Source organism: Emydura macquarii, unplaced genomic scaffold (genome assembly GCF_026122565.2).
Source record: "Emydura macquarii macquarii isolate MOO-44397 ecotype Brisbane River unplaced genomic scaffold, CSIRO-AGI_Emac_v2 contig_719, whole genome shotgun sequence".
In the NCBI taxonomy this organism is placed as follows: domain Eukaryota; kingdom Metazoa; phylum Chordata; order Testudines; family Chelidae; genus Emydura; species Emydura macquarii.
In genome coordinates this window covers 8,933,211-8,959,376 of record NW_027130856.1, presented here as the reverse complement: position 1 = coordinate 8,959,376, position 26,166 = coordinate 8,933,211, and the positions used below count along the sequence as shown (strand labels likewise).

The 26,166-nt window shown below is 37.7% G+C and overlaps 1 protein-coding gene across 3 annotated transcripts in view; it reads left to right on the top strand.

The window, feature by feature from the left end:
* The window catches only part of WDR37 (WD repeat domain 37), a 69,861-nt gene that overhangs the window by 27,667 nt on the left and 16,028 nt on the right, over window positions 1–26,166 (top strand). For all 3 annotated transcript variants that reach the window (XM_067542663.1, XM_067542664.1, XM_067542665.1), the window contains exons 6-11: window positions 4,494–4,629; window positions 6,388–6,459; window positions 8,909–8,953; window positions 10,944–11,020; window positions 16,294–16,531; window positions 17,364–17,505. In XM_067542663.1, the coding sequence (XP_067398764.1) occupies window positions 4,494–4,629; window positions 6,388–6,459; window positions 8,909–8,953; window positions 10,944–11,020; window positions 16,294–16,531; window positions 17,364–17,505 (710 nt within the window). The remainder of the gene's footprint in view (window positions 1–4,493; window positions 4,630–6,387; window positions 6,460–8,908; window positions 8,954–10,943; window positions 11,021–16,293; window positions 16,532–17,363; window positions 17,506–26,166) is intronic.

Sequence of the window (26,166 nt, the reverse complement as noted above, 5' to 3'; positions counted from 1 at the left end):
TAAGGGTCATTTATTGGTAGCTTCATGGGGAGGGGTAGCACAGGTGTTTGCAATGAAAAATGGTGCCTGAACTACTAGGTTAAATACACTCATCTAATCAAGGGAACAGTTCATCATGGGCTGCTGTGGGAGCATAGAGGCATTGTGGGAGTTTTTACAGGAGTCATTTACAACTCTACCTAGAAGTGTGGGAGCATGGATACAGTATAGTGAAGCAGACCTAAGTTTATGCGCCTTTTTTATGCCACACACTCTCCTCTGCTCCCTTTGCCCCTGGGACTAATCTTACAACTTCAAATGCCTGCCAACAGGCTGGGAAAATATTAGTAAATACAACCATAAGAAAGTAAATACTACAGAGTGCTAATTTTTGGGTGATTCATAATTAACATTTTCTATATAATCTAGACAAATAAAAAGGAAGGAAATGCACTGGACCAGCTTTAAAGTCTGTATTTAATGTGTATGCATTTCTTTAGACAAAATTGACATAAAGGGAAACGAGAGGTTAAGAATACGATTTTTTAAATTTAGTTCAGTCTAACAAATTTATTCTCTTACTCCCGGAAGACTTTTATATAGTACCTATTGTCATGGATCAACCTGCACGTACCTATGAGATGTGAATATGCTCTCATATTTTGTACTGCATAAATTGCAAATTCATTAATGAGGCTAGTGAAAATATGGGCAATATAGGGTTAGTTGTACTGCTATTGTGTAGTCACAGAATAGTACTTTTCATTTTGATGAATATGCAGAAATTACTGTTTGTAAAGTAGGTGTTGAATACTTATTTTCTCTTAATTGCTTGCAATGTAGCACTCAAATTTTTTCCCAGGCAAAGCAGGTGGACCTCGCAACTTCAGCTTGGGAAGCTGGGAAATATGGGGTGGAGACTCCTGGGTAACTGCTTTGCTTCCCAGTGTGCCAGTATGCATGTATAGCTAAGTAGTGGCAATTGGTGGAACATGCAGAGTCTCATAATTGTTCATGGATATCATATCTGTCAACTGTGCCATGTCAGAAGACTTTACACTCATCATTGTTACTCATTTAACTACTCTTGCTTGTAGATACAAAACAATGAATCAGAAGAGTAAAAAAGACTGCAAGGCAGATAGCATTTCTTCCCACTGAGTTTATTAACCGCTGCAGTTGGTGAGAATGTGCTCATTTTGAATAGTCACTATTTTAAGTGGGAAGGTAATCACTTTCTTTGGTTTCTGTAAAACAAAGAAACTAATAATGTGGCTAAAGACAGTTCAGGAAAGATTTACAGAATAATATCTAGGTAAGAAAATAAGACTTCTCTTGTACTCAAACTCCAAAGGAAAATCTGCCAAAGAGCTGTAGAATAGCAACTGCCTGGCTAAATCAGAGGGAATGGAACCTCAGTTTTTCACTTTGAGAGCTAGGCTGATGTATTGTGCTTGACTGATCAGGTTCTTCATTTCTCTTTTCTATTTGATGCTGTAGTGTAGTTAAATGCCATTTTGACATCAATCTTTTGAAATGGAAATAACTTCATGTAACTAGTTTATTATTAAGACCTCAATACAGAATCAAGAAGATGAAAGTGAGCAGTTCTAAGAAAGAAGACTTAAGCTAAAACATCTTAAATAGCAAGCAACGGCATATTTTCAATAAGTAAATCTTAGATTAATATCTGCATAAGGTATGTTTGAAAGTTTTCTGTAGTGCAAAATCTATTTTTAATAGACTCAGTGGTATTTGAAATAACTTATTTGCTTTCTCTTTGCACTGTAGTTCACAAAGGTGGGAAAAGTAGTAAAATATTCCAGAAAATAAAACTACCTGTGTTTGAAGTGGGAGAAAGCAAAGGAAAACAGTTTTGGTTTGTTATCTCCTGTAAAGATAATATCTGATACAGGATTCTTACTTCTGAATTTTAGCTTCCTAGTATGAATAAGTAAAATCTGCCTAGGCTTTAAAAAATTTTTGTCACTAAGTCCAGTAACAGTGGCCTTAGTCAGCCATCAGTGGTGACCACACACCGATCTGAGGAGAGTCAACTAATATGTTTGAACATTAGTCAATTCTTAGTTGGGGGGGAGGGAGGAAGTTGGGAAGGTTCCCTCCAGAAAACTAAGATAATCCCCAAAGAACTGTTGCATGGAAAAAATCATGGCTCAAAATCAGAAACCACAAACTTAGAATTCAATCATAAACACCACCTGTAACAAACTCATCAAAACTGTGGGAAGTGGATTGGTGAATGAGATTCCTGCAAGATGATTTTCAGAGAAGCAGAATTACAAGGTAAGTAACGAGCTGCTACCTGTGGTCATCATTTTTAACAGAATTCTTACTCTTGAAGAGTAAGTAATTTAAGGATTTTTCTAATAAAAATGTAGCAATTACTATTATAAAAGGCCTTAAAAATGAAGGCAAATGTCAGAGTACATGGCCTGACAAGCCTACTTTGTTGAAGCTGTTTTCCAGAGAGACTTTAATGGCAAGTGGGAAGAAAATGTGTAAGAACTTAAATTTACAGAATCACTTTGCAAAACTAAAGATAAAAACCGCTTTATCTTGGTTACTTTGTAATGGCGTCTTAGGTGGGAGTGTGGGTTCAAGAGCTGAAAAGTTGTGTATATATGACTTTGAAATTTGATAAACAGTTGAGAGGTATGTTAGTCCTCTTTCTGTAACTTACTTCTACTATTTTGCTTCTCATACATGGCTCCATTTTGTTTTAAGGCATATATTAAATCTGAAAGCTGCATCTTAAGATTCTTTTGAAGGTTTTTTGATGAATTCTGCGGTCTGATTAAACTACTAATCTCTTGTTTTGTGAGAATTAACCTGTTTCCTTTGCAGTGCATCATTAAGTGATTGTTGCTTCTGCTTATTTGAAGCTGTTTTGTTTATTAACAATTTAATTTTGACTCCATCATTACAAGACAGACATGCAAAAAATTTGGAATATATTAATTCTCAATATTCTTCCAGGCTTTCTCTATTTTTAATAAGTCCTTTCTGAAACAATTTCACTTTGTTTTAATCACATGACATTTAAATGCCATGTCTCTTGCTTACTCTGTCATCACAGATTAATTGGACTTCATTCTTAGTAATATTTTTCCAGAGTAAAACCTTTTGAGAGAAGAAATTCTTTGTAACTTGAAATGTAGAGTTAATTATTTAATACCTTACTGCTTATTTAGGTCCAAACTTTTTAGGGTTAGAATTAACCAGCATCTGGTTACATAACTTAAAAGATCTGTTCACAATTATAATTCTGTTCAGAATTCTTTTCAGGATGTATCTTTTAAACAGTTTGTATCTAACTTTGAGGTGCCATCTTCCTCATAGTACACTTGTTAAATGACCCCAGAGCTTGTGAAAATTAAGGAGTGTTACGTACAGCATAGATGAGCAAAAGTTTGTTTTTATCCCCTTTGTTTTGGGGCATTTTCTGTTTGTACATGCTTAGTTTTAGCATGTCTCTGGAAGTCTGTCATGTTCCAGTGAGAGAAATTGAATCTTTATCTTGCTTTCTCTTCTTTATATATTCCCCTTTCCTTTGATCGGGAAGTACAGCACATATTCAATTCAGATACCCTAATATGGATGCGTCCACCACTGTTTTCAGAGTTCCTGCACTAACATAATTATTTATTTTTCCTGGGTATTTTATTTATTTTTAAGATGGGTATTTTTCCCTCTTGATTCTGCTAGCTGCTTTCTTGTTCTGTTAATGCTTCTCTAAATACTAATTTTGATTTAATAAAATGTTCTTCATAACAGCACTGAATATAAGGGAATGTGATCAGCAAGTGGCTCAGATATAGTTTTGTTAGCCTCTGATTTTTTGACACTTTTTATGTGAAAGAATGCTTCATTGTCATGCAAATGGAGTTGCCTGCATATGCTTCCTGGTTAATTCTTATATACTGTGAAATGGTAATGCTAATTTAAATTTTTTGCTATTTTAAAGAAAAATGGCACAACATTTTTGGATTTTTGTACACATTTTTGATAGCTCTACATATACATAAACAAATTTCCCAAGACTTAGATCACACAATGCAGTTCACATCAGACTGCACAATACAGACTATCCTCAAACCCTCAGGCACTTAACTGTGGAGGAGGGAAGGGAAATTCTGATAGCCTTGGATCTTATACCAAACTGAATGGAAAGCGTATACACTGGGCCAAATTCTGCTCTGTGGTATTGGAGCACTACCGTGGTATTCATTATTCTAACCCAGGATAAAATGTGTCCCATTGTCTTTATAAGAAAACATCCAGAGCATATGCATCCAAGGACTTATTTTTCTGCTGTTAAAGGTCAAGAAACTCTTGACCAATAATGAACCATAAGAAAAATGACAACTTATTTAAAAAATGTTATCTATTTATGTGAGCAAAGGCTGTGCATAGTGCCTTTTTTGGGGTGATGAACAACTATCTGCAGATTGATATAAAAAAACCCCAACCAGTTGTTCTCTCTGCTGTTATAGATCGTATCCAGTTTCAAAACTACAACATCAAGGGCAATCTGTCAACTGGTTAAGGAGTATGTTGGCCACAGGGATGGTATTTGGGATGTCAGTGTCACGAAAACTCAGCCAGTGGTGTTGGGGACGGCATCTGCTGGTAATGTTTTGTTTTAACTCTAGTAACTATCACAATGTTTGTGTAAGATTCAGTATCTTTGGCCCATAAATAGTATGATTAGATCTAAAGTATACATGAAAACTTAGTTACGTTCTATATATGAGCCTGTCTTCATGGGTCTTTTATGTTGGATCTTGATTTAATTGTATTTGTTTGGCTGACTGTCCTTTCAAGTAGCTTATATAGTTACCCTAATAATAGAATTATATTAAGGAGGTTCAGCATCTTAAACTCTCTCAACAAAGTGAAATGGATTTTCATGAAATTCTGTTTAGCCTGGGTATATGTAGGAAAGTTCAAGCATCCTTGTTGAGTCTGTTTTCACCCTGAGGTAATGGTGATCCACTTACAAATTAATGGCTATTCAGCATGCTAAAAGGAATGGATGTAGTATCATTTAGGTAGCTCCTTTATTTCCACTTAGAAGTCCCATAAGGTAGTTTTGGATTGTTGTTAACTTGGAGGGTACTCACATGGGGTACCACAATTGAGGGAGTTGACCTGTTGTTAACTGTGTTCTTACAGCCTGTGTCTGTTGTTGTGTGTTCTTTGGGTAGCAGTATCATTGATATGGTGATGACATTCGGTTCTCTTCTTTGTTTTTGTGGGATCCAGAGGTGCAGTAGTGATTCTTTCCATACATTTCATTGTATGGTCTCTGAGCCGTACAATTAAAAACAATCCTGGCTTTTGATGCTATATAAGCATCTAGAAGCAGCTGAAGATCTGTAAGGAACACAGATTGAGGACCTTATTAATGAATATTATCTCTCAATAGAATGGACAGATACTACAGCCATCAGCTCATCTAGATATTTTTGGCAACACCAACATCACCTCCATATGAGCCCTAATCTTGGCTAGGCTCTGGGAAAGTAAAACTTTGTTACCTGTAGATTGGATAATATGTTCTAATTGGCGCTATCTTGGAGAGTAGGTCAGAATGTGGAGACACTTAGTGGTCTTCATTGTATGGAGCGCTGACCATCTGGTGCATCATAGACTGAACTGGCTATTGCTTCAGGGTACAACTGAGTTGTTTTAATTTACAAAGCCCTGTGTATCCTGACAGGGTCCTGATTGATCTTAGAAACATTCTCTCTCTTTTTGTTGCATCTCAGCAACAGATCAGCTTGGATACTCTTTACTTGCAATCTGAGGGCTGCTAGTGTTGGAGGGTGAGCAACAACTGGGAATTTACTCTTTCCTCCATTTGTTTGGCAAAGTAGGTTTTCAGCATGCCCTGAAGGTAACCTATCTGTTGAACCTTTGAGTGAATGAAGCAAATCCTCTTGCTGACTTGTTAAGTTAACTTGTCATTTCCCCTCCTCCCCTTCCCCCATCACTTCAGTTGCGCAGTATTTTTAATGGTCTAAAAACATCCTAAAATTTTTGAGTACATAGTTACATTAACCTTTTTCTAAGTAATAGCAAAAAAATTCTAGATGTAGAACTTGCCTTTCAAAACTTCTCAAACTAACTTAGATTTAAAGAAGCAGCTTCCTGTTACATTTTATAATTGACACGAGCCATTTTTTCAAGTTGCAGTGAATTGAAGCTTTGAAAATACAGAGCAGCTTTCCTTTAAGTACTTAATCAGTTGAAGCTGATTTCATTTTCCTGCTAGCAATTACACTTTACTTCGTAAGGCATCGGTCTGCTTGTATAATAGTAGTTGAAAAATAAAATTGCATATACTTCAAATGTTTACAAATGCTTTTGCTTTCACCTTTATAGATCATACTGCCTTGTTGTGGAGTATAGAAACAGGAAAGTGCCTTGTCAAATACGTAGGGCATGTTGGATCAGGTAAGAGTATGAGAAGTGTGTGTGTGTGTGAGAGTGTGTGTGTGTGTGTGTGTGTGTGTGTGTGTGTGTGTGTGTGTGTGTGTGTGTGTGAGTGAGAGAGATTTTTCTGTAATGGCTTCCATTATAAAGGTTCTCAACTCTATTAGCAAACACCATTATAATGCTCCCTTAATCTTGGTCATACAAAAAACATTTTCTGACACCGCTAGTCTTTAAAACTAACCTATAAGACCTTTCTGTCAACGTTGAGTGTATAATACATTATACAGGCAAAAACTATGTTAAAAGAACATGGATTGCCAAGTCTCTCTCTCAAAAATTAGAATATGCCAGAATCAAGACAGCCTGTGCAACCTTAATTTGGCCCCCTTGTGCATATGCATTATAATAGTCTTTAATTAGATGATCACATACTGTTTTTTCCACAGGACCTCCTGCCTTATTCAGTGTGCAGGATGTATAGTGCTCTCTTCAGTATTTTTTCTTATTGTTCACTGTGTGGCCTCATACCTCACTTACTTTGCATGGAATTCAAATTCTGCTTTGAAGACAGAATTATTAATTTCCTCCTGGGTTTTTCTTTGGTGCTCACCATTATAGTATGGTGGGTATATAGTATATACTATACACCATATAGTATAGTGGGTGCTCCACAAACTATTTATTTTTACAATCCCCTGTTGAGATGAGGGGATATTATCCCTATTTTACAGGTTCTGCGGAAAATAGTAGGATGTGATTATGTAATTAAAGACTATCAGATGCATAAGGCAGCGAAATTAAGGTTGCACAGATGAATTTTCACAGGAACAGCAAACCCCCCTTCAAAATGTCAAGTCCCTGTTCCAAAACGGAGGTTGCTAGAGCGTCTCAAAGAAAGTTTCCAGAATTTTTTACCTGGGCAATGTATTTCTTTTCCTCGCCTTGTTCTGGGAAACGCAGAATTGTTTTGGCTGAAATTATCCAATAATACTCAGTTGTAGGCTGACACCTGCATGAAAATTTCAGCTGAACAGTTAGTTTGTCAAAGTTATAAGCAATCAAAAATAGTCTTTTGATGACAAGCATTGGGCAAACCCGCACTCCATTTATAATATGTAACTCTTAAATGTATTTGATTCTTTGAAAACAAACAAAAATTGAATAATATTGTAATTAAAACATGCTTTGTTGCTACATCAGCTTTCAAATATCTCAAATAGCAAGAGATATGGTAGCTTTAATAAAATCATGGAGAAAGTCCCAACCACTTTATTTGCTTACAGATGTTCATTTTTGAGTTACTAATTAATTAAATGTGAAAATGGTAAAGATTCTGGTCAATTTTATTAAAACAAACAATTGCAATTTACTTTAGTTTATATATGGAACACTTAAACACGAAGTTCCTAATTACCATGTTAATACAATTCTCATTGACTTGTATGACACAATTAACTGGTACTCTGAGCAATTAAAATAGAATACATTACATGTAAAGTAGAACAGCAATAATCAATGCACTGTGGAATTGATTCTGTGAATTAATAGGTATGAACAAGTTGGGGGCTAACTTTGTAAATATATTACAAAACACCAAGGACTCGTTAATTTATTTTCCTTAATACTTAAAATTATAGGCATTATAAAAAATGAAAACTTTTTACTAAATAAAATAGTTATTCTAAGTGATAGTTCTTTCATAAAGCCTTTCAGAAGGGAAATATACAGACATGAAGAAAATCAGTAGAAATATGTAGTGAACAAAAATGTTTGAACCTCAGCTGTTGGAACATAGTCTAAAGGATTTATTGGCATTACATTTTGGTAGGCACAATATGGAGCTCCATTATTGCAAGGTAATGTTCTAGTTAACAGGATGTTTCACCAGTCTGTATTTGTAACTTTGTAGAAAGCTGTTTCATTGAAACCCTTTAGCGAACAACTAATTTTCTACTGAGGCCAAAAGGGAAGACAAAAACCAGCATGAAGTCAAGTATACATTCCTTGTTCAAACATAAAAATGAATTTAATACAATAATTCTTGCATGAAGAGATCTTCGTTACCTTATGTTATTCAGCACTCAGTGTAAAGACATTTATGGTCCTACAGATGTACATGGATCCTTATGAAATGTTCACAGAATTGGGGAAAAAAGGCCCATCTGCCAGCCATAAGGAAATCCTAAGGTTACTTCTATTACTTGGTCATCTCATTAAACATTTCTACTATATGCATAAGGTGGCTCATTGTAGTCACAGTGAGAAACTTTTATCTTTGTGTATAAACTAGTCTGTGGGTTTATGTACCTTGATAGTATACTGATTTCACTCTTCATTATTGTTTTTTAGGCTAAAATTTGACCATTCACCTCTTTACAAATGTTTTTACAGTTTAAACTGACTTTTTTTTCTAAAAGATATTTTCCTGTGACTTTGTTGGCCTAAAATTTGGTTTTCTTTTATGCAGTAAATTCTATAAAGTTCCATCCAACGGAGCAAGTAGCTCTTACAGGTATGTAGAATACTTGTTTCATGTATTGTTTGTACTAGTCGTAAGAAAGTTTAAAAACAAGCTCACCCTCTTTACTGTAACACCATGTGCTAGCTAGCTCTTGTATTTTTGATATTATCCCTATCTCTCCCTCTCCAACTCCCTACTGTTTCATTAACTCATTCTAATTCAATAAGCTTTTGGTGCATTCATTTTCTGATTTGGAAATTACCAGTACTTTGGGGACAGATGGGAATTATAAACACCACATTACTATTTTACATATTTATTTTATATTCTAATTTTCTTCAAATAAAGAAAATTCTTATACTTTTAAAAATAAATGAAGAAACTATATAGCCTTCAAAAGGCAATAATAGAAGGATATTCTCTGTATAGTGGCTGACTTATGTTATGACTGTGACAACTTTCTCATTGGCCATAACATCATCAGTACAACCTCGTGTTCAAATCTGTAGGATGTGGTTAATCCTATATTTCATACGATCCAGCGATAAGGTGCTAATTTTAGGGCTCAGGAGATTTGAACTCAGTTGTCTGCTTTGCTACAGGCTTTCTGTGTCACCTTGGGCAAGCCACCCAGTCTCTGTGCCTCCTTCCCCATATTTAAATAGGCATAATGGTAATTCCTTGCTTAACAGGGGTGATGAAGAGAAACAAGTTCAAGACTGGGAGGCATACAGTTACTACGGTTATGGGGACTATATACATACCTCAGAGGGTGAACATCCTTCCCAGCCAGTTTTGTGGGGTTTTTTCTCTGGCATTTATAATTGAATTTGCTTAAGCATTGTTACATAATTGCAGCAGTGACTCTAAGGTTGAAATACTGTTGTAGTTATAAACCTGATTTACCCTTTTTCCCTCCCTCAAAAGCCTGAAATCTGAAGCCAAAGCTGAATTTCCTCTATTTAATTTGAAGTTGCTCAAACAAGCCACTTTTGAGATATGGGATGCTGAAAAATGGTAAAGTTCTTAGCCTCTGAAACTATTTCTACACTGTTGTCTAGTGTGAAATGAATTTATAATTGAAAAAAAAATGAACCCAGAATGCTGAAAGCAGGAGATTATCAGATAAGGTTTTAATACCAACCTTAATTGTGCCCTTGTTTCTACCAGTCTTCCTCCCTCTAACACTTCACTGTAGGGTCATAAACCCTCACTAATGCATGGCAAAGAATACTCTACATCTAGACTTATCAATCTCATATGCTGGAGATTCCACAATGAGCCAGAAGCCATCTCAGTTCATGTTTTCGCATGGGGCGGGGCCAGAGACCAGCCTCTACCCTTTCCTTGTTACACATGATGGGCTGCAGATCCCACAATACCTTGTGCACCTTTGAAATTCTCATGGACTGTACCTTGTATAGGCCACGAGTGTGTGAGTGTTATCCTTATACAAAGAGAGGCTATTGTTTCTAATTCATATATGCTATACAGTTTTAGGTTTCCTTTATGTAACAACTGGTAGGTTTTTAGCCTTACAAAATTTGATGCTACATTGAGCTACTTAAAGTAGAAACACATTTGTTGGTCTGGATTTCTCCTTATAACCATACTTAATTTTTTTATCTGATGGTAAAAATCCTTGGATGAAAATGGGAGTGAAGATGGGGAGGAAATTCCTTTTTATTCCCTAAAACATTGAGGTCATGACATCGGTTGTTTACCAATATAAAATCATATTCAAATGTGTTCTTAGTGTACTGGAACAGAAGACTAATAATAGAATGTTCAAGTATACACTATTTTCAACTGTATGTTTTCCCTAGAAGAAAGTGAATGTTTTCATTTTAGGAGTAATTAAATTGGGTGACTTCTCCCCTTTTGTGTAATGAATCATATTCTCAGCAAACTGTCAAACCTGGGAAACAATCATTGGTTCAAAAAAAGTGTTACTCATGCAGCATAGCCAAAATGTGAAAACAAAACATTTTCTGTATTATGTGTTTATGGAAATATACTTATCCAGTTTATTTCTGTGCAGCATCTGGAGACCAGACGGCTCACATTTGGAGATATATGGTACAGTTGCCCATGCCTCAGCCAACTGCAGACTGCAATGTAAGGAATAAACTTACACAGACTAAAAATTGATTTTAGGGCAACTTCATCCGATTTAGATGGCATGATTACTTATGGAAGTGTAATATACTTTTATTTAAAGGGACATTTGTCAACTCAAATTTGGCCCAAATGCCATATTTTGTAAAAAGACACTTGCATATTCTGTGGTCAATTGATTAATTTCTATGGCCTTTAATGAACGACTTCCTTTAGTGTTTCCAAGCCATATACTGCAGCACTGAATCTGAAAGTGCACGTGACTTCATTGATTTGTTCAAATGAAAAGAATTGCATTAGTAAGCAGAATAGTGACAAGTAGAATTTCATATGATAATCTGAAATATAGCTGTTAATAAAGTTGTTTAAAATGAGATTAAAGTTGAGTGTTTTCTCTAACCATGTTTTAAAAAAAAAATAGTTGAGGCAGATTGGTATCTTATTTATGGGGCATATATATATCAGTCTTAACGAGCATGAATAATGAATTGATATTCAGGATTTAGCTTTATCTTCTTGCATCCATTCGTCAATATTTAGACTGAATTCAGTAGAACCTCACTAATTTGTATTAATAACTGTGAGACCTGTTATGGTTACCAATCTTTCTGAATTAGTCCCTGATCCTGCAAATGCGTAAACACATACATCCATGGGACTATTCACAAATGTAAAATTAACCGTATTTAGTGAGTCTTACAGTATCTGGGCTTAAGTAAGTCCCAAATTGAGCAAAACACTTACGCATGGGCCTCAAAGAGTCTTAAACTTGTGTTTTAAAGTTAAGCATGTGTTTAAGCGCTTTTATGATTTGGGGCTTAAATGAGTAAATATAATAAGATAATGCCTCAATATATATTTCATTAACTTATTTAATTTATTTAGTAAGTATAGATCAGATTTATTCTACATTTTTTTATTTTAAAACATTATACAAAGTACTATAGTACATTTTGTAAAAGTAGTGTAATATTAGTAATTATAATATTACTAATTCTGCTATTAAATCCTTGCCAAGAAATGGGAAGAGACTGTCAGTTATCACAGACATCTGCTAACTGAATGTTTCTAATCCACAAAGCTGTTGTGTTCTATTGTACAGAATTCTGGTGCAGTCTTTTATTTGAACTGCCACATAGACAATAGCTTATGAGACTGCACTCCATCAATGTATATGAATTTGGTATTTTTGGGTATGTCTACACGGCTAAGAAAAAAACGCAGCTGGCCCAGTCCAGCTGACTTGAGCTTGTGGGGGTTGGGCTGTGGGGCTGTTTCATTGCTTTGTAGACTTCTGGGCTTGGGGACCTTGTGAGGGGGAAGGGCTCAGGCTCCAATCGAACCCAGAAGTCTACACAGCAAAGAAACTGCCCCATAGCCCGAGTCCTGCGAACCCAAGTTGGCTGCATGGGCCAACTGCAGTTTTTTGTGTTAGCTTTTTTTTTCTGTGCAGACATACCCTTTTAGGCTGAAATGCACCAACTAGCACACAAGAAGCCCTAGTTTTTTGTTGCATGGATAACTTAAAGGAATGGTCTTCCATTGTATTGAGGTATCTTCACCCACCTTTCTGGTCTATGGTACTAGTATATCTGGATTTCAGGCCCACTTTGATACCTGCAGCCTATGTATAGAGTAGGTTAGATAGTGTACAGGTTAATCTCCAGTCTGTCCTTGGAGGCAAGGGTCTCTAGGAATTGTTAGGAGTGTGAAAATGACACAGTATAGTTTCAGATGTGAAACTAATCTGTTTAATTTTGATTCTCATGCACTTGTGCTGCAGTGTTTTGGTTACAAACACTGTAAGGGAACGTTGCATTCCAACAGTTGCTTTGACATGTTTTAAATTTCAGTGGAAACACTTCCAAAGATGTTTAAAACCTTTAATAACTGAAATTTGGGGTCTAAATTGCTAGTGTTGTATTGATTTTTGTTAACCACATAACCTTTATCAATCTCTCTAATTTATTATCAAACCAAATACTCCTACCTAAAAAACAAAGCTGTGTAAAAGTATGTTTAAACTGGATATTTTACTAGTAGGATTCGTTGTCTAGAAATCCATCCCCTTGTTCCAGAAATTAGGAGCAAAACATAATAGTGAGCTAGCATGTGACTTACTTAGGGCTGGTTCACACTGACCGCGTGATTTGGCGGCAGTCGATGGGAGTTACGCAAACTATTCAGAGTAGTTTGCATAACTGATGTCGACTGCTCAGCTTCCCTTCTGCGCGCTGTTCACACTTTCCCGTCGACTCAGCGCTACGCTACTTGAGGGGGTGGACTTACTCAGTCGACTTCCTGATCGATTGAGCGGGTCTCACTGACCGCTCAATTGATCCTGAAAGATCGATCTGGCAGCGGCGATGCTGCTGTCAGTGTAAATGTAGCCTTAGTCAAGTCATGAATGGCTATGCAGTTAACACTTAGTGTTTCTGTTGTAACCTTCCATTTTCAGCTGTCTGAATGCTAGCCATTTCAAATAATTTTGCATTGATTTATCATATACACATTGTCATGGCAAATATAAATTCTCTTTCAAGTTAGCAAGGATATCTTTATGATGTGCAGAGAGAAAGCAAACCCCTTTTTCCAGTCAGTTTAGCTCGTGGAAATTGTTACCCAACTCAAGGGGATAATTTTAATTGTATATGGTAGTTTACTTGTTTTGGCACATTTCATTTTCAAAGAGCTGTACGAATGCTCCTTCTAGCACCTAAATCTGGTGAGAAAGTATTGTTTTCATTTTGCAGATGAGAAAACTAAGGATATGTTTACACTGGAGACTATGATGCCATAGCTAAGCTGGTATAACCCTGTAGTGTAGACGCAGCCTATCCTGATAGAGATTTTTCCATCAGTGTAGGAACACCACCTCCCTGAGCAACGGCAGCTAGACTCAATAGAAGTATTCTTCCATTGACCTAGTTACGTCTGAGAGTTAAGTTGTCACAGCTGTGTCGCTTAGGTTTGGATTTTTTTCACACCCCTGACCTAGATAGCTATGCTGACCTGAACTTTAAGTGTAGACCAAACCTCTTGCACTGAGGTTGAGTTGCCTGGGACCAAAAAGTGAATTTGTGTCAGAACAAAGAGTAGAATTTTGGAGTTTCTAGCTCGCAGTCTCTTGCTGCATACACTGGACTACACTTGTGTCAAAGGAAATGTGTGTTTAGACTTAAACACCCTGGCAAGACCTTCTGATATAGTAATTACTTCAAGTATATTTGTAAATACTTAATGTAAACTAAAAGTAAAACTAGATGTTTCGATAGCCTCTTACTGGTTTTCCTATGTGCAGCATGCTTGCTTGGTAAGAATAAATGTGGTAGTAATTTTAAATTTGCAAGCCTATTTATACTTTCACTACGATGTAAACAAAGATTTTTCTCAAGAGATTGGCCACTAAACAATATATTTAAAAATTACAAATGTTGCAGGATTTTTCTTGGTAGGACCAAGATAGCAGTCAAGAATGCGGGGCGGGCGGAGGGAAGGATGACTAAGGGTAGGTAAAGGTCTGTCAAAGGGGTAATAGATTAATAAATTCTAACGCCATCTAATCTGATGTCCTGTATAAGACAGGCCACAGAACTTCCTCAAAATAATTCCTAGAGTATATCTTTTAGAAAAACATCCAATCTTGATTTAAATATTGTCAGTGAAGGAGAATCTGCCAGCACCTTGGTAAATTGTTCCAATGAATAATTGCTCTCCCTGTTAAAAAAAAATATACATGTTGTGTGTGCACTATCCAGGCACTGATCCCATGGCTTGTGGCTCTCTTTCTGTAAAACATCAATCTCGTACCTTGTGGCACACTGTCCACGTCCGTCCATTTTTTAATTTAATGTCATGGATTGACACTAATATTGGATGCTTTTGCTTACTCCCATCTGTCTTCCCTGCATCCTCAGCCTTTTCTGCACGGGGGACCAAACCCAGATATGGTTGGGGATGAGAACGGGGAAGTTCCTAAAGTTATAGAATGAAATTTGACTCCCCCAGCATTCAGAGGAGGAGTAAGGTGTGAGGGGGAAAAGAGCATCTGGATCGGGTGTTTGATCTCAGCTCATTATAAGGTTCAGAATTCTGAATCCCTCTGACCTCCCAGAGCTTGGGGGTCTTGGTAACTCAGCAGGACGATGCTGGGATGTCTGTATTGGGGGAGCTGCCTGGGAATGTGCTTTGACCCTGGGTGCTATTGAGTCCTGTCCCCTACCTTGGTTACAGAGTAGGATTTGGCAAAAAAAGTGAAAGTAAAATGAGAGAGACTAGGACTTCGTCCCCAGGAAGCTGCTCAGGGTGCATTGGAGTCAGGGGGATGAAGGCACTCGTAGGGGAGATGGGAAGTGAGGGGGTCCCCTGAAACTCAGCCTCCTTGGGAGAAACTGCAGTTGAGGAGGAGGCACCATCACCATGTGCAATCGGAGTCAGAGTGAGCCATGGGGATGTAGCCCCCGTGCTTCTGCCAGAAGCCCAGTTGGCCCTGGAGGTGCTTGGCCCTGTACCTCCCTCCTGGCAAGCACAAACCCCCAGGAAAAGAGGTTAAGCAGTGCCTGGTGCTGTTGAATACATGGGGGCTGTGATTTGTGGCTGGAACAAGGCACAGGAGCTGCTGTGGGGTGGTTAGCAGAGCAGCTGCTGGGGTCAAGAGGAGGCACTGGGACCCTCTAAAGGCCATCTGGAGACAGGCCATGTAGGGTAAGAAATTGAGAGGAGGCAAGGTCTATGGTGACTGTGACCTGATGCCTCCTTCTAGATCCCCTCTGTCTCCACGTCTCCCCTCCCCCTCCATTTTGCCCCTTACACCTTCTCTGACTCTACACATACTTGCCTTCAACCCCTCTGCTTCCCACTACATACCCTGAGTAATATTGTGAATGCTATTTACCCTAATTATTTATTGCTTAATCATAAGATAGAACTCAGTGCGGTCTGAGGGATACATAAGTTCTAGTGACATATATAGATAGGCTATCCCTGGGTAATGCACTACGCTACAAAGGCTTTGCTGGAACATCTGTACTGGTATAATTATATCAGCAGAGCCCACAAGTGGAGATGCTAGTTATACCAGCAGAAGGAATTCTCTATGGTTAAGCCACCTCCCCAAACAACAAGTTATACCAGCAAAAGGAATCTTGCTTGTATAACTGTCTGCACATAGGGTTTTGCTTGTATTGCTGTGTCAAGGGAGTGGTTTTTTTGAAGTGCAACTTTCCATTTATAAATAGAAAAACTGTTCATATTTATACCCTTCTGATTAACAGCAAATGTCTGGAGAAGATGAAATTGAGTTTTCAGATAAAGATGAACCTGATGGAGATGGAGATGGTTCCAGTGACTGTCCCACTATCCGAGCTCCCTTAACCTCCCTGAAAAGCCATCAAGGAGTAGTCATAGCAGCAGACTGGCTGGTTGGAGGGAAGCAAGCTGTGACAGCTTCCTGGGATAGGACAGCAAATCTGTATGATGTGGAGACATCTGAACTTGTCCATTCTTTGACAGGTATCTCTTTGCTTGTATGAAAGCTTTTTAAGATTGCTGGTTTGTTTCTTGGTAGTGATCACTCCTTCCAAACATCAGTCTTCTGGGTAAGTAACATATCTTTTGTGGGTGGGAAGGGATTTAAATTTAAAATGTAAGCTACTGTGAGGAGCATAAATTTTGCATCACTATTTATGCATGATATTAACTCTTTGAATGCTAAATTGTTCTTGTTTGAGCATATGGTGTAACTTATACCAGGAGTGGCCAACCAGTCAGAGACGAAGAGCCACATTTACCTTTTCAGTTTCCCCTGGTCTCTTACCCTTCCCGGAAACTTGGAGCTGATCCATCAATTTCGGAGGCAGCTTGTCAATTTCACTTGTCAGTTTCCCCTGGTCTCTTACCCTCCTGAAAAGCTTGTCAATTGCAAAGAGTCACATGCAAAGAGCGGGGAGCCGCATTTGTATGACCAAAGAGCCGCATGTGGCTCACGATCTGCGGATTGGCCACCCCTGACCTATACAATCAAGCAATTGTTTTTAAACTTACTGCAGCAGTTTTTCTTAGTACTACTTCACAGTTTATAATACCTGTGCTACTTCATGTAACAGTAATCTATGGCTATTTAATGGTCGGATAAAATGAGTGTTCATTAAATTGTAATTTTAATATTCAGCTCTAAATGTCTGCAACAGCAGTAACATTTCTAATTACTATTACCAGACCAATTACTATTTTTTACTGGTTTTTTCCCCAAAATTGTGCCTGATCTGCATTTCATTCCAAATGTTTGTGGAAATGAAAAGTCTTACGTTTTCGTTACCTTATATGTTCTCATCTGTGGTTGTAGGGCATGACCAAGAGCTAACACATTGTTGTACACATCCCACTCAACGTCTTGTGGTGACATCATCACGTGATACAACCTTCCGTCTGTGGGATTTCAGAGATCCTTCTATCCATTCTGTGAATGTCTTTCAGGGCCACACAGAGTAAGTGACAGTTGTTTCACAGGTTTTTTACATATTCAGAAGGGATGAATGTATTCAATTGATAAACTGTACCAAAAGATTCCTGTACTTTTTATGATATTAAGGCCATCCCTCTGTTTTAGAGAACTTCACCTTTCACAGAGACCCTTTACTATCCTCTCACAAATGTAATACTGTGGCATTTAAATACTAAAAAAGCACTGCTTGCACTTGCTGTGGTATTGCTCATACAATAAGTCTTTTTTAGTTAGATGTCTTCAATAAGTAGTCCAGACTCTTTACATTTATATTTGTTGAAACTTCTTGTTTAAGCAAGAGCTATACAGTAGTTTAGTTTAGGAACACTGTAAAATATTTATTTAAAAAAATTTCCCCTCTCCTATTTGTCATAGTCTTAATTGTGAAATAAAGATGATTTGTAGAATCAGAAAATGGCAAGATTTTAATTTTCTATACTCTTGTTTTGCACTAATTTTAATTTCACAATTTTTACTTACAAATTAGAAGCACACAAATATTTAAGACACTTTTACCTATCAAAAATGACTGATGTGTTTAACATCTTTGTGATAAGATTTGGGATTTGATGCCAATCTGTTGGCTTCTACTGAAGATAAGCGGAAGTAGCTGTTTGAGTCTCTGAATATGGTGCCAAGACTTACCCTTTTTTACTTTTTATATATATATATATATATATATATATATATATATATAATAAAAAAAATAAAAATCAAGGCGGTGAGGAAAGCAGGGGGCAAACATTCGAACTACCTTACCTAAATTAGAAAGTGGTGTAGATTTAAAAGGCCTTCCTACTTAGAAAGTTTGAAAGCAAAGCTTGACTATCAGAAGAGTTACGTTTTTTTCCCCAAAAGATGAAAGTGGAGGTGAGCACTGACTTAAATAGGAGTTTCTTTTATTCTCAATTAGATGTTTCCATGTAGCTTAATAAAAATTTGTAAGTATCCACTTTCCTGTTCTTCCCACATCAGATACTGTATCTCAAGAGTATGATTTCCAAACTGATGGGGTGCCAGTATATCACAATTAGCCATTTACTAATTTGTTTTTTCCTTACAGTAGAGTAGACTGAACCATGGCCTGAGGGCTGGAACTGGTCTGTGACCTTGTTAATTGTGGCCTATTCAGAGGAGGGATTAGGTTTTGTGCTGCTCACTCCTTCCGCCTGTGCTTTAATACCCACAGGTTATACATACAAAGCACAGAGGGAAGAAATGTGATTTGTTAATTATTGCTTTACTGCTATACATGATCCCTCACTATATGGTCATTGACACTAAATGGGGATCTTGAGAGGCTGGAAAAGCAGAAAAGGATAGGGGACTGAAAGAAGAAAAATTACCAACTGAACTATTGCAGATAGTGATGTGGGCTATGTTTTTAACACTAAAGAGACACTTTTTGACCATTCTTTGGTTACTTTTCCTTCAACTTTCAACCACTCTTTCTGTCTCCATTTGTCTCCTCTTTTTTGTGTGTCATTCTTTTGCATGTTTGTCATGTTTAGGCTTCTGCACCAGAGTTTGGTCAGTACTATCTTACTGATTTGATATAGCACTTTCTCTCCTGCCAGTAGTTGTTAACTTAAAAAAAACTTTCTTTATTGTATATCAATTATATTTTTATCTGCTTTATTTTTGGCACCTTTATGGCAGAAGAATGCTTTTACAACCTTAGACGTTACTAGTGCTTACAATTAATACTTTGTAGAAGACATGATGCTTTTCTCTAAGCAGAATATTATACCTGTAACTTGGGGATACCCTAAACTTGTTTGTAAAAGGAAGGCTCTGTAGTTCATAGATGACATACTTCTGGGCCATTTGTCTGTTTTTATGTGCTACAAGTAAGACCCACGATACTCAAGTACTGTGTAGTGTGAGAGCAACTCTTTTGTCTACTGGGAGAGGTATAATAGGAAGTAATGGGGAGTGTAAATAACCCCATTGTAGCACTGAGAAGTTTTAGGCTCACACATTAAAAGGAATAGTGCCTTTGTCATGGTGAGAGGGCTAGCTGCACCTCTGTCCCCCTTCTGGTCTCTGAATGCAGCCCCTCAGGTGTTGGGCCGCTTGTGTCTTTACCTATCTTGGGTGGAATTTTGCAATTCTCCTGCTTGTGAAGCAAGCCATGGCTTAGGTTACTTGTGTATCCACTGTTACCTAACTCAGACCTCTGGATGATATCTGTGATTCTTTCCTTTGGGAGTCTGTGACCAGTGGTATATAGTGACCATAAGCTTTCTTACAATGAAAGTAATGTTTTTTTAGCAGTAGGAACAAATCTTTTAGAGAAAAAGGATTTTAAAACAGTCTACTTGCATGTCTATCTTGCCTAAAGTCTGAGCATTCCTTGATAGTAATGTAGGTAGGCCTAACCTCTTTTTCATCCCCAACAGTTTCCGGTGTCTGTTTGGTTCCACTAAACAACTAAAGGCTCTTGAGTGTCACTTTAAATTCTGGGAGTGGGTAGTTTTTTGGGTTTTTTTTTTTTTTTTTTTTGCAACCTGTCCTTGGTGATTTCTAGTCAGAACCAGTTTTGTAAACTGGCTGAAGACTGATGAATCATTAAATCTTACAGTTCTGGCATTGTTCTGTAACAATTCTGTGTGTCCGTTGATGGGTGGGTGACTGGAGCCATCTCCTTTTTCCTGTCTATATTTCAATAATTTTTTTTTCCTCAGATACAGTTCACACATAATCTTCAAAAACGGTCATGCTATCTATAGGCTGATCAGCTTGGAAATATGCAAATTATTTTTTATCTAAAAGATCCCAGGGAACATCCAAGTATTCTTTAAAAATTGATTCTGTATGTGTATAATTATATAAAAGTAGCATGGATGGTATAATTACTCCAAATAGTAAGGGGCAGATAGTAGTCACGTAAATGATTTAACTTGTCATTTTTCTGTTTTCCTCTGAAGTTACAGATTGCTACTCTTACTTGTTCTGGTTGAGATTCAAAACCACTGTTGGACCCTCCTGGTATATAGATCAGAAATAAATTTTCTTCCCACATCATGAGAAATGGTTTTTCAGTCACTTTGATCTCTAAAGTGGATGTAAAACTTTGTACTTCTTGTTCAAGTGGGGCCTAGCATCTGGTTGGTCATCTTAATTAGCAGAAGCTAGTAAGTAATCTGTGACTAAATGTGAATTTCGGTAAGATTAAAATCAGATGTATGCCAAATACTCTTCTTGCCTGTGTCATATAGAGTGTTCATCACAGTTAAATATTTGCAATATTTTGTGCAAACTGCTTTCAGATTATCTTCCAGCAGATGGCACTATAACTCTTTAGTAAATGCTGAAAATGTTCCATGACAACACCTGGGCATGCAGCCTCCAGAAGAGTCCCAAATTTAGGATGAGAGAACAAATCAGAATGAGGTTCTCCTCAAACATCCATTGCTTTAGCAGCTTAGGGCTGATATAACAATTTCTCAGTTTTAGATAGGACTATGCATTGTGCAGATGCTTGTTTAAAAAAATGTAAAAGAGGCATGAGGAAGGGAACCTGAACTAGATCTTACCATAAATTGTCTTTCTTCAGCACGATATTAAAACTTAAAATGTAACATGGCTTAAAAGTACACTATCTCTGTCCACAATGAAGGAAAACAATCTTTAAAATCACTTGTGTTCAGTGTGTAATTTACATTATTTTTGTTCGAGTATCTTTAAAATCATAACTTGCAGGTAGCATGTTTCCTGAGAGCTATTCTGAGTCTTTCAAGTTGAATATTGAATTATTATAATGCTGCATATGTGCTACGCTAATTCTAGAACAGAATATCTTAAATTTTTATAAAAGCACTATACGTTAAATTTGCTCTTTGAATTTTTGCTCTGTGGCTTAAAAAGGTAACATAATGAAAAATGAACATTTAGGTTTGATCCATGTATATCAGATGTAATTAAGAAAAATCAGTAAGTGCAATTCATAAAAAGTAACTAAATCAGACTCCAGATAATATTGCTTGATGTACTAGGCATATGATAAAATGCTAGTCTTGCTTCCAAAGAACGTATCTGGTTTTTTTAGATTATAGAGCAGTGGCAGCTCTGCTGTGTTTAAGGAGTTTATAGATTAAAAGGTTAGACGGGACCATCATGATCCTCTGTTTTGATCTCCTGTATAACACAGACCATAGGACTTCCCTGAATTAATTTGTTTGATCTACATCATGATGCAATCTTGATTTAGATATGTTCAGTGATGGAGAATCCACCACAGCTCTTGGTGAGTTGTTCTAATGGTTAGTTACCTATATAGTTTAAACATTTGCGCCTTATTTCTGGTCTGGATTTGTCTAGCTTCAAGCTCCAGCCATTGTGTTTTGTTACACCTTTGTCTGCTTGATTAAATAGCCCTCTGCTATCAAATTTCTGTTTACTATGTAGTTAGACTGATCAAGTCATCTCTTAACCCTGTCATTATTAAACTAAACAGATTGAGTTTCTTTAGTCTTTCACTGTAAGGCATTTTTTCCATTCCTTAAATCAGTCTTAGGCTGTTCTCTGAATCCATTCTGCCAGTTCTTCAATATCCTCCTTGAATTGTGGACAACAGAACTGGGCACAATATTCCAACAGTAGTCATGCCAAATACAGAGGTAAAATAACCTCTTTACTCATACTTCTTCTTCCCTCCGTTTATACTCCAAGCATCATATTGGCCCTTTTGGCCACAGCACTACACTGGGAGCTCATGTTCAGCTCATTATTCATCATCACTTCCAAGTCCTTTTCAAAGTCCCTGCTTCCCAGGATGGGAGTCTTCATCCTGTAAGTACAGCCAACACGCTTTACATTTGACTGCTTTGAAATGCATAGTTTACTTGCAGCCAGCTCCCCAGACGATCCAGATTGCTTGGTATCAGTGACCTGTCCTCTTCATTACTTACCACACCCCCAGTGTGTTTATCATTTGTGTACTTTTTTAGTGATTTTGTTTTCTTCCAAGTCATTGATAAAAATATTAAATAGCATAGGGCCAAGAACCAATCCTTGAGGACCTTGTTAGAGACAAACCACTTGATTCCCTATTTGTAGTTAACCAATTTTTAATCCATGTAATGTGTGCCAGGTTGATTTTGTATTTTCTAGTTTCTTAATTAAAATACAGTTGGATATCAAGTCGGATGTCTTGGATGAGAGTTGCTGAGTGATGTGAAATCAATATGGTGACTCAAATTGTGGCGGTATAATGGAGGAAGTATTGGAGTGGAGCACTGCCTGAGCATGTGGAAGGGGGATTGTGGGAGGTGTTGGAACAGTGCAGGGAAGAATGGGTGCAAGCAAGGGAGTAGGGGCCTGTTCAGTAGGAGATGTTGGGAGCTTCAGCCATTACCCTTTATAACCTCCCACTGCACCCATGCAATCAAAGGCCTTATCCTCTTTCAAAAAGGCCTCACTGACTTCGTGCTAGTCCCTATCCTGTACCTGCCTCCTCACTCTAGTACTTCAACCTGCAAGTTTCATGCCAGCACCAGTCTTTCCATGAGGAGAAGGGTTGAGAAAGGAGAACTAGACTGTTGGGGACAAGTGGAGAGATGGGAAACAATGCAGGAACAGTGAAGGTAATAATATATAGTCAGTGGCATTCTGTTACCTGGATAATCATTGCCAAGGAGCCAGAAGCTGTGAAGAGAGAGCTGGACTGTAGTCTGTGGGGTTATTTGTTATTTGAACAAAGGTAATTAAATGCCAAAGAACTTTAACACAGAGTTATGGTTGCTCAGTGTTGTGTAATGCCCCTACGGGTCTCATTCAGTTATGCTCTCACCTCTGAAAACCAGGAAATAGAGTTAAGGCACATTCTGTCTCTACATCACAACCTTAGTCTGCCCTCTTTGCGCTCCAACATTCTAGTAACACACATACCTTTACAGATGCTATGGAACACTGGGAATGGAGAATATGAGCACTTGGACAAAGTCTAACAACTTAGCTCTATGGCAAAACCTGGGTGTAGGTTGGGCATAGTTAACATGAGCTGCCAGACTCTCATTGAGCCTACCTACTTCACACAAACTGTGCCTTTATCCTTGACCTGAGGATTCCTTCAGAAATATTGACTCCCCTTATCCTTCACTGTGTAGCAGAGACCAAACTGGTCTCACTGTGTACCAGAGACCAAACTATGCCACCAGACTGCTGACAATCCCCATAACAAGATTATCTCAGTGTGCAGCTGCTGATGCAAAATGCAGAACTCCTCACTGAAATGAAGCATACTTGATCCCTCAAAGTACATGTTAACTCCTCATATCTGAGAGAGTTCTTCCAACCTGCTTCAAACAATTCTTCCATCATTCAGTATAGCTACCTCAAAGACAGTGCATGCAGACAAATGTGGTCTGTCCTCTTCAGTTATTTTACGGTCAGACCTTTAAAATAATGTAATTCCCATTACCAGTTTGTTTTTTCACACTTCAGCAGCAGTATTATGTAGCTGTCTGGGAGTCGGAGATAGGAATTGAGGACAAAGTATCACTACGGGATCTGTAATGATTGGCTAATAAAAATCATACTGGAATTGAGGAACATTGGTGAGGAAGAGAATAGTGAAAGTTGGAAATGTTAGAAAATTGTGACCCCTCTCCTGATTGACAATATACTAATTCTCTGTGCTGGTGAAAGCCAATAAATACCAAGCCTTCGTGGGTAAGAGAACTTGTGAAAAACTGGGAATCTCTATTTCTGTGAAAGAGAGCCTTTGAATTTCACTTGCTTAAGAGAAATGGGCTTTAAAAACTCTTATTAATGAGGGAACTGGAGACAAATATCAAGTGATGAAAACTTCTGATGCTTGTATTACAAAAATGAGTAGTTGTCTTGGAGTTATGCTTTTAGGAATGCATTGGCTATAGGTTTTGGGGCTGTAGCAAAAATATCAACAAACTAGAGAACTTCCTCTTTCTTGTAGAGTACCCACTTCTGGGGTTTGAAAAAGTGAAACACATTAATACAGCCACCTTTTGTCAATTGGGTGCAATCATCCAGTCCTTTTCTTTTTTTCAGTAGTTAGAGTTAAAATTGGGCCTAGTAGGAATTCAGAGTGCCCAAGACACCTTGCAAATAACCTTCGTTGGTTCCAGGCCCCATCCTCCCGAGCAGCGCCACCTTTGTTTATGAAAGGCTATAGAACAGGTACGCATTCAGTTTGTGACCTGGAGAATAAGCAACCTTCTAGCACGAGTGTCCCTAATTTTTAGAGACCTCTGGGATACTCAATATTGGAGAGGGATACTGAATTAGCAGCTAGGAAAGCCCACCAATTTTCTCCCCCCAAGCTCATATGAATACAACTGTATCTGGAATATCAAATGATGGAAAAATCCATTCCCTTGCAAAAAAAAAAAAAAAAAAGTCTAATTCATGCTACCTAGAAAGTTGTGTGTATTTTTTCCATGTACTGCAATGTATTTTCTGATACCAAAAGTCCAATATCACTCACCCTGGATACTGGATAGACACAGTATTTGATCAATGAAAATTTCCAGTGAATGTATCTGGAAATTTTCTGGAAATCATCTGCTGGTTATGTGCTTTTGAATGAAGTTCATCCTGGGCAGAGGACCTGGGCAAGGCCTATGCACAAACAAAATACTGCAAAGTCAGATTTAAGTTGACACCAATACAAACAGTTAAGGTCTGTCTTCTCCAGATTATTCCCACACCTTCACTCTGCTAGTGATGCCTAACATTGAGGCTAATTTCCCCATTTCTCTCTCACATATGACTGCCTATTTACTTATTGTCTCTGTGCATGGAATGGCCTCTAGGACTGGTTTACCAGACTGTTTGCTCATATGACCTCATTAAGACCGTCTTTGCTAATGCAACAGCCGTAAGAAATTGGTCGTATGCCCATATGTAACTTTTTTCTTTAAAATGTTTAGCTTCATGATATGTCCAAACTCTAAATGAATAACTGCACGATCCTATTATTGTAACCCTTTGTCTTTCCTCCCTCATTTCCTTTATTTTTGTTACTCTCCTTTGCAAAACATCTGTAAACGGATTGTTAACTGCTCTGCCCTGGGACCATGTATTTGTCTGTACTGTAAATCACCTAGTGCACTTTTGAGCACTGAAAATAAATTCTTAGCCCTGTTTCTTGAATCTTCTAGAGTCAGATTTTTCAATATATTCACGCACAGGGACCTAAACTTGTGCATCTGAATACTAGATGTTCAGTCACAGATTAGACATTAGCATGTACATACGGTCAGCGTGCAATTATGATTGTTAACTTAAGACACCTGTTCCATGAGAAATGCAAAATAGCTGTATCAAGTGGTCTACAAATTGTATTTTAAGCAGTATAGTTTTGACTCTTGCCAAAATTAGGGTGTCTCCCCAAAAGTGCCTGATGTTTCTGGATAGTATGGCCAATGTGTCTTGGATGTCTGTCGTGCAGTGCTGTGAGTTGTGATATCTTAGTTGGTTTTCTGTGAAGATGTTTTCTGTGAAGATGTTGAGTCTTTTATATTGGGGATCTAATACAAGGTATGCTCTAGGATAGCATTTTCCTACTGCTTTCTGACAAGAATTACTACAAGTATTTGACATTCTCTATGGCAGGGGTGGCCAACCTGCGGCTCACAAGTCACATGCGGCTCTGTGTTTT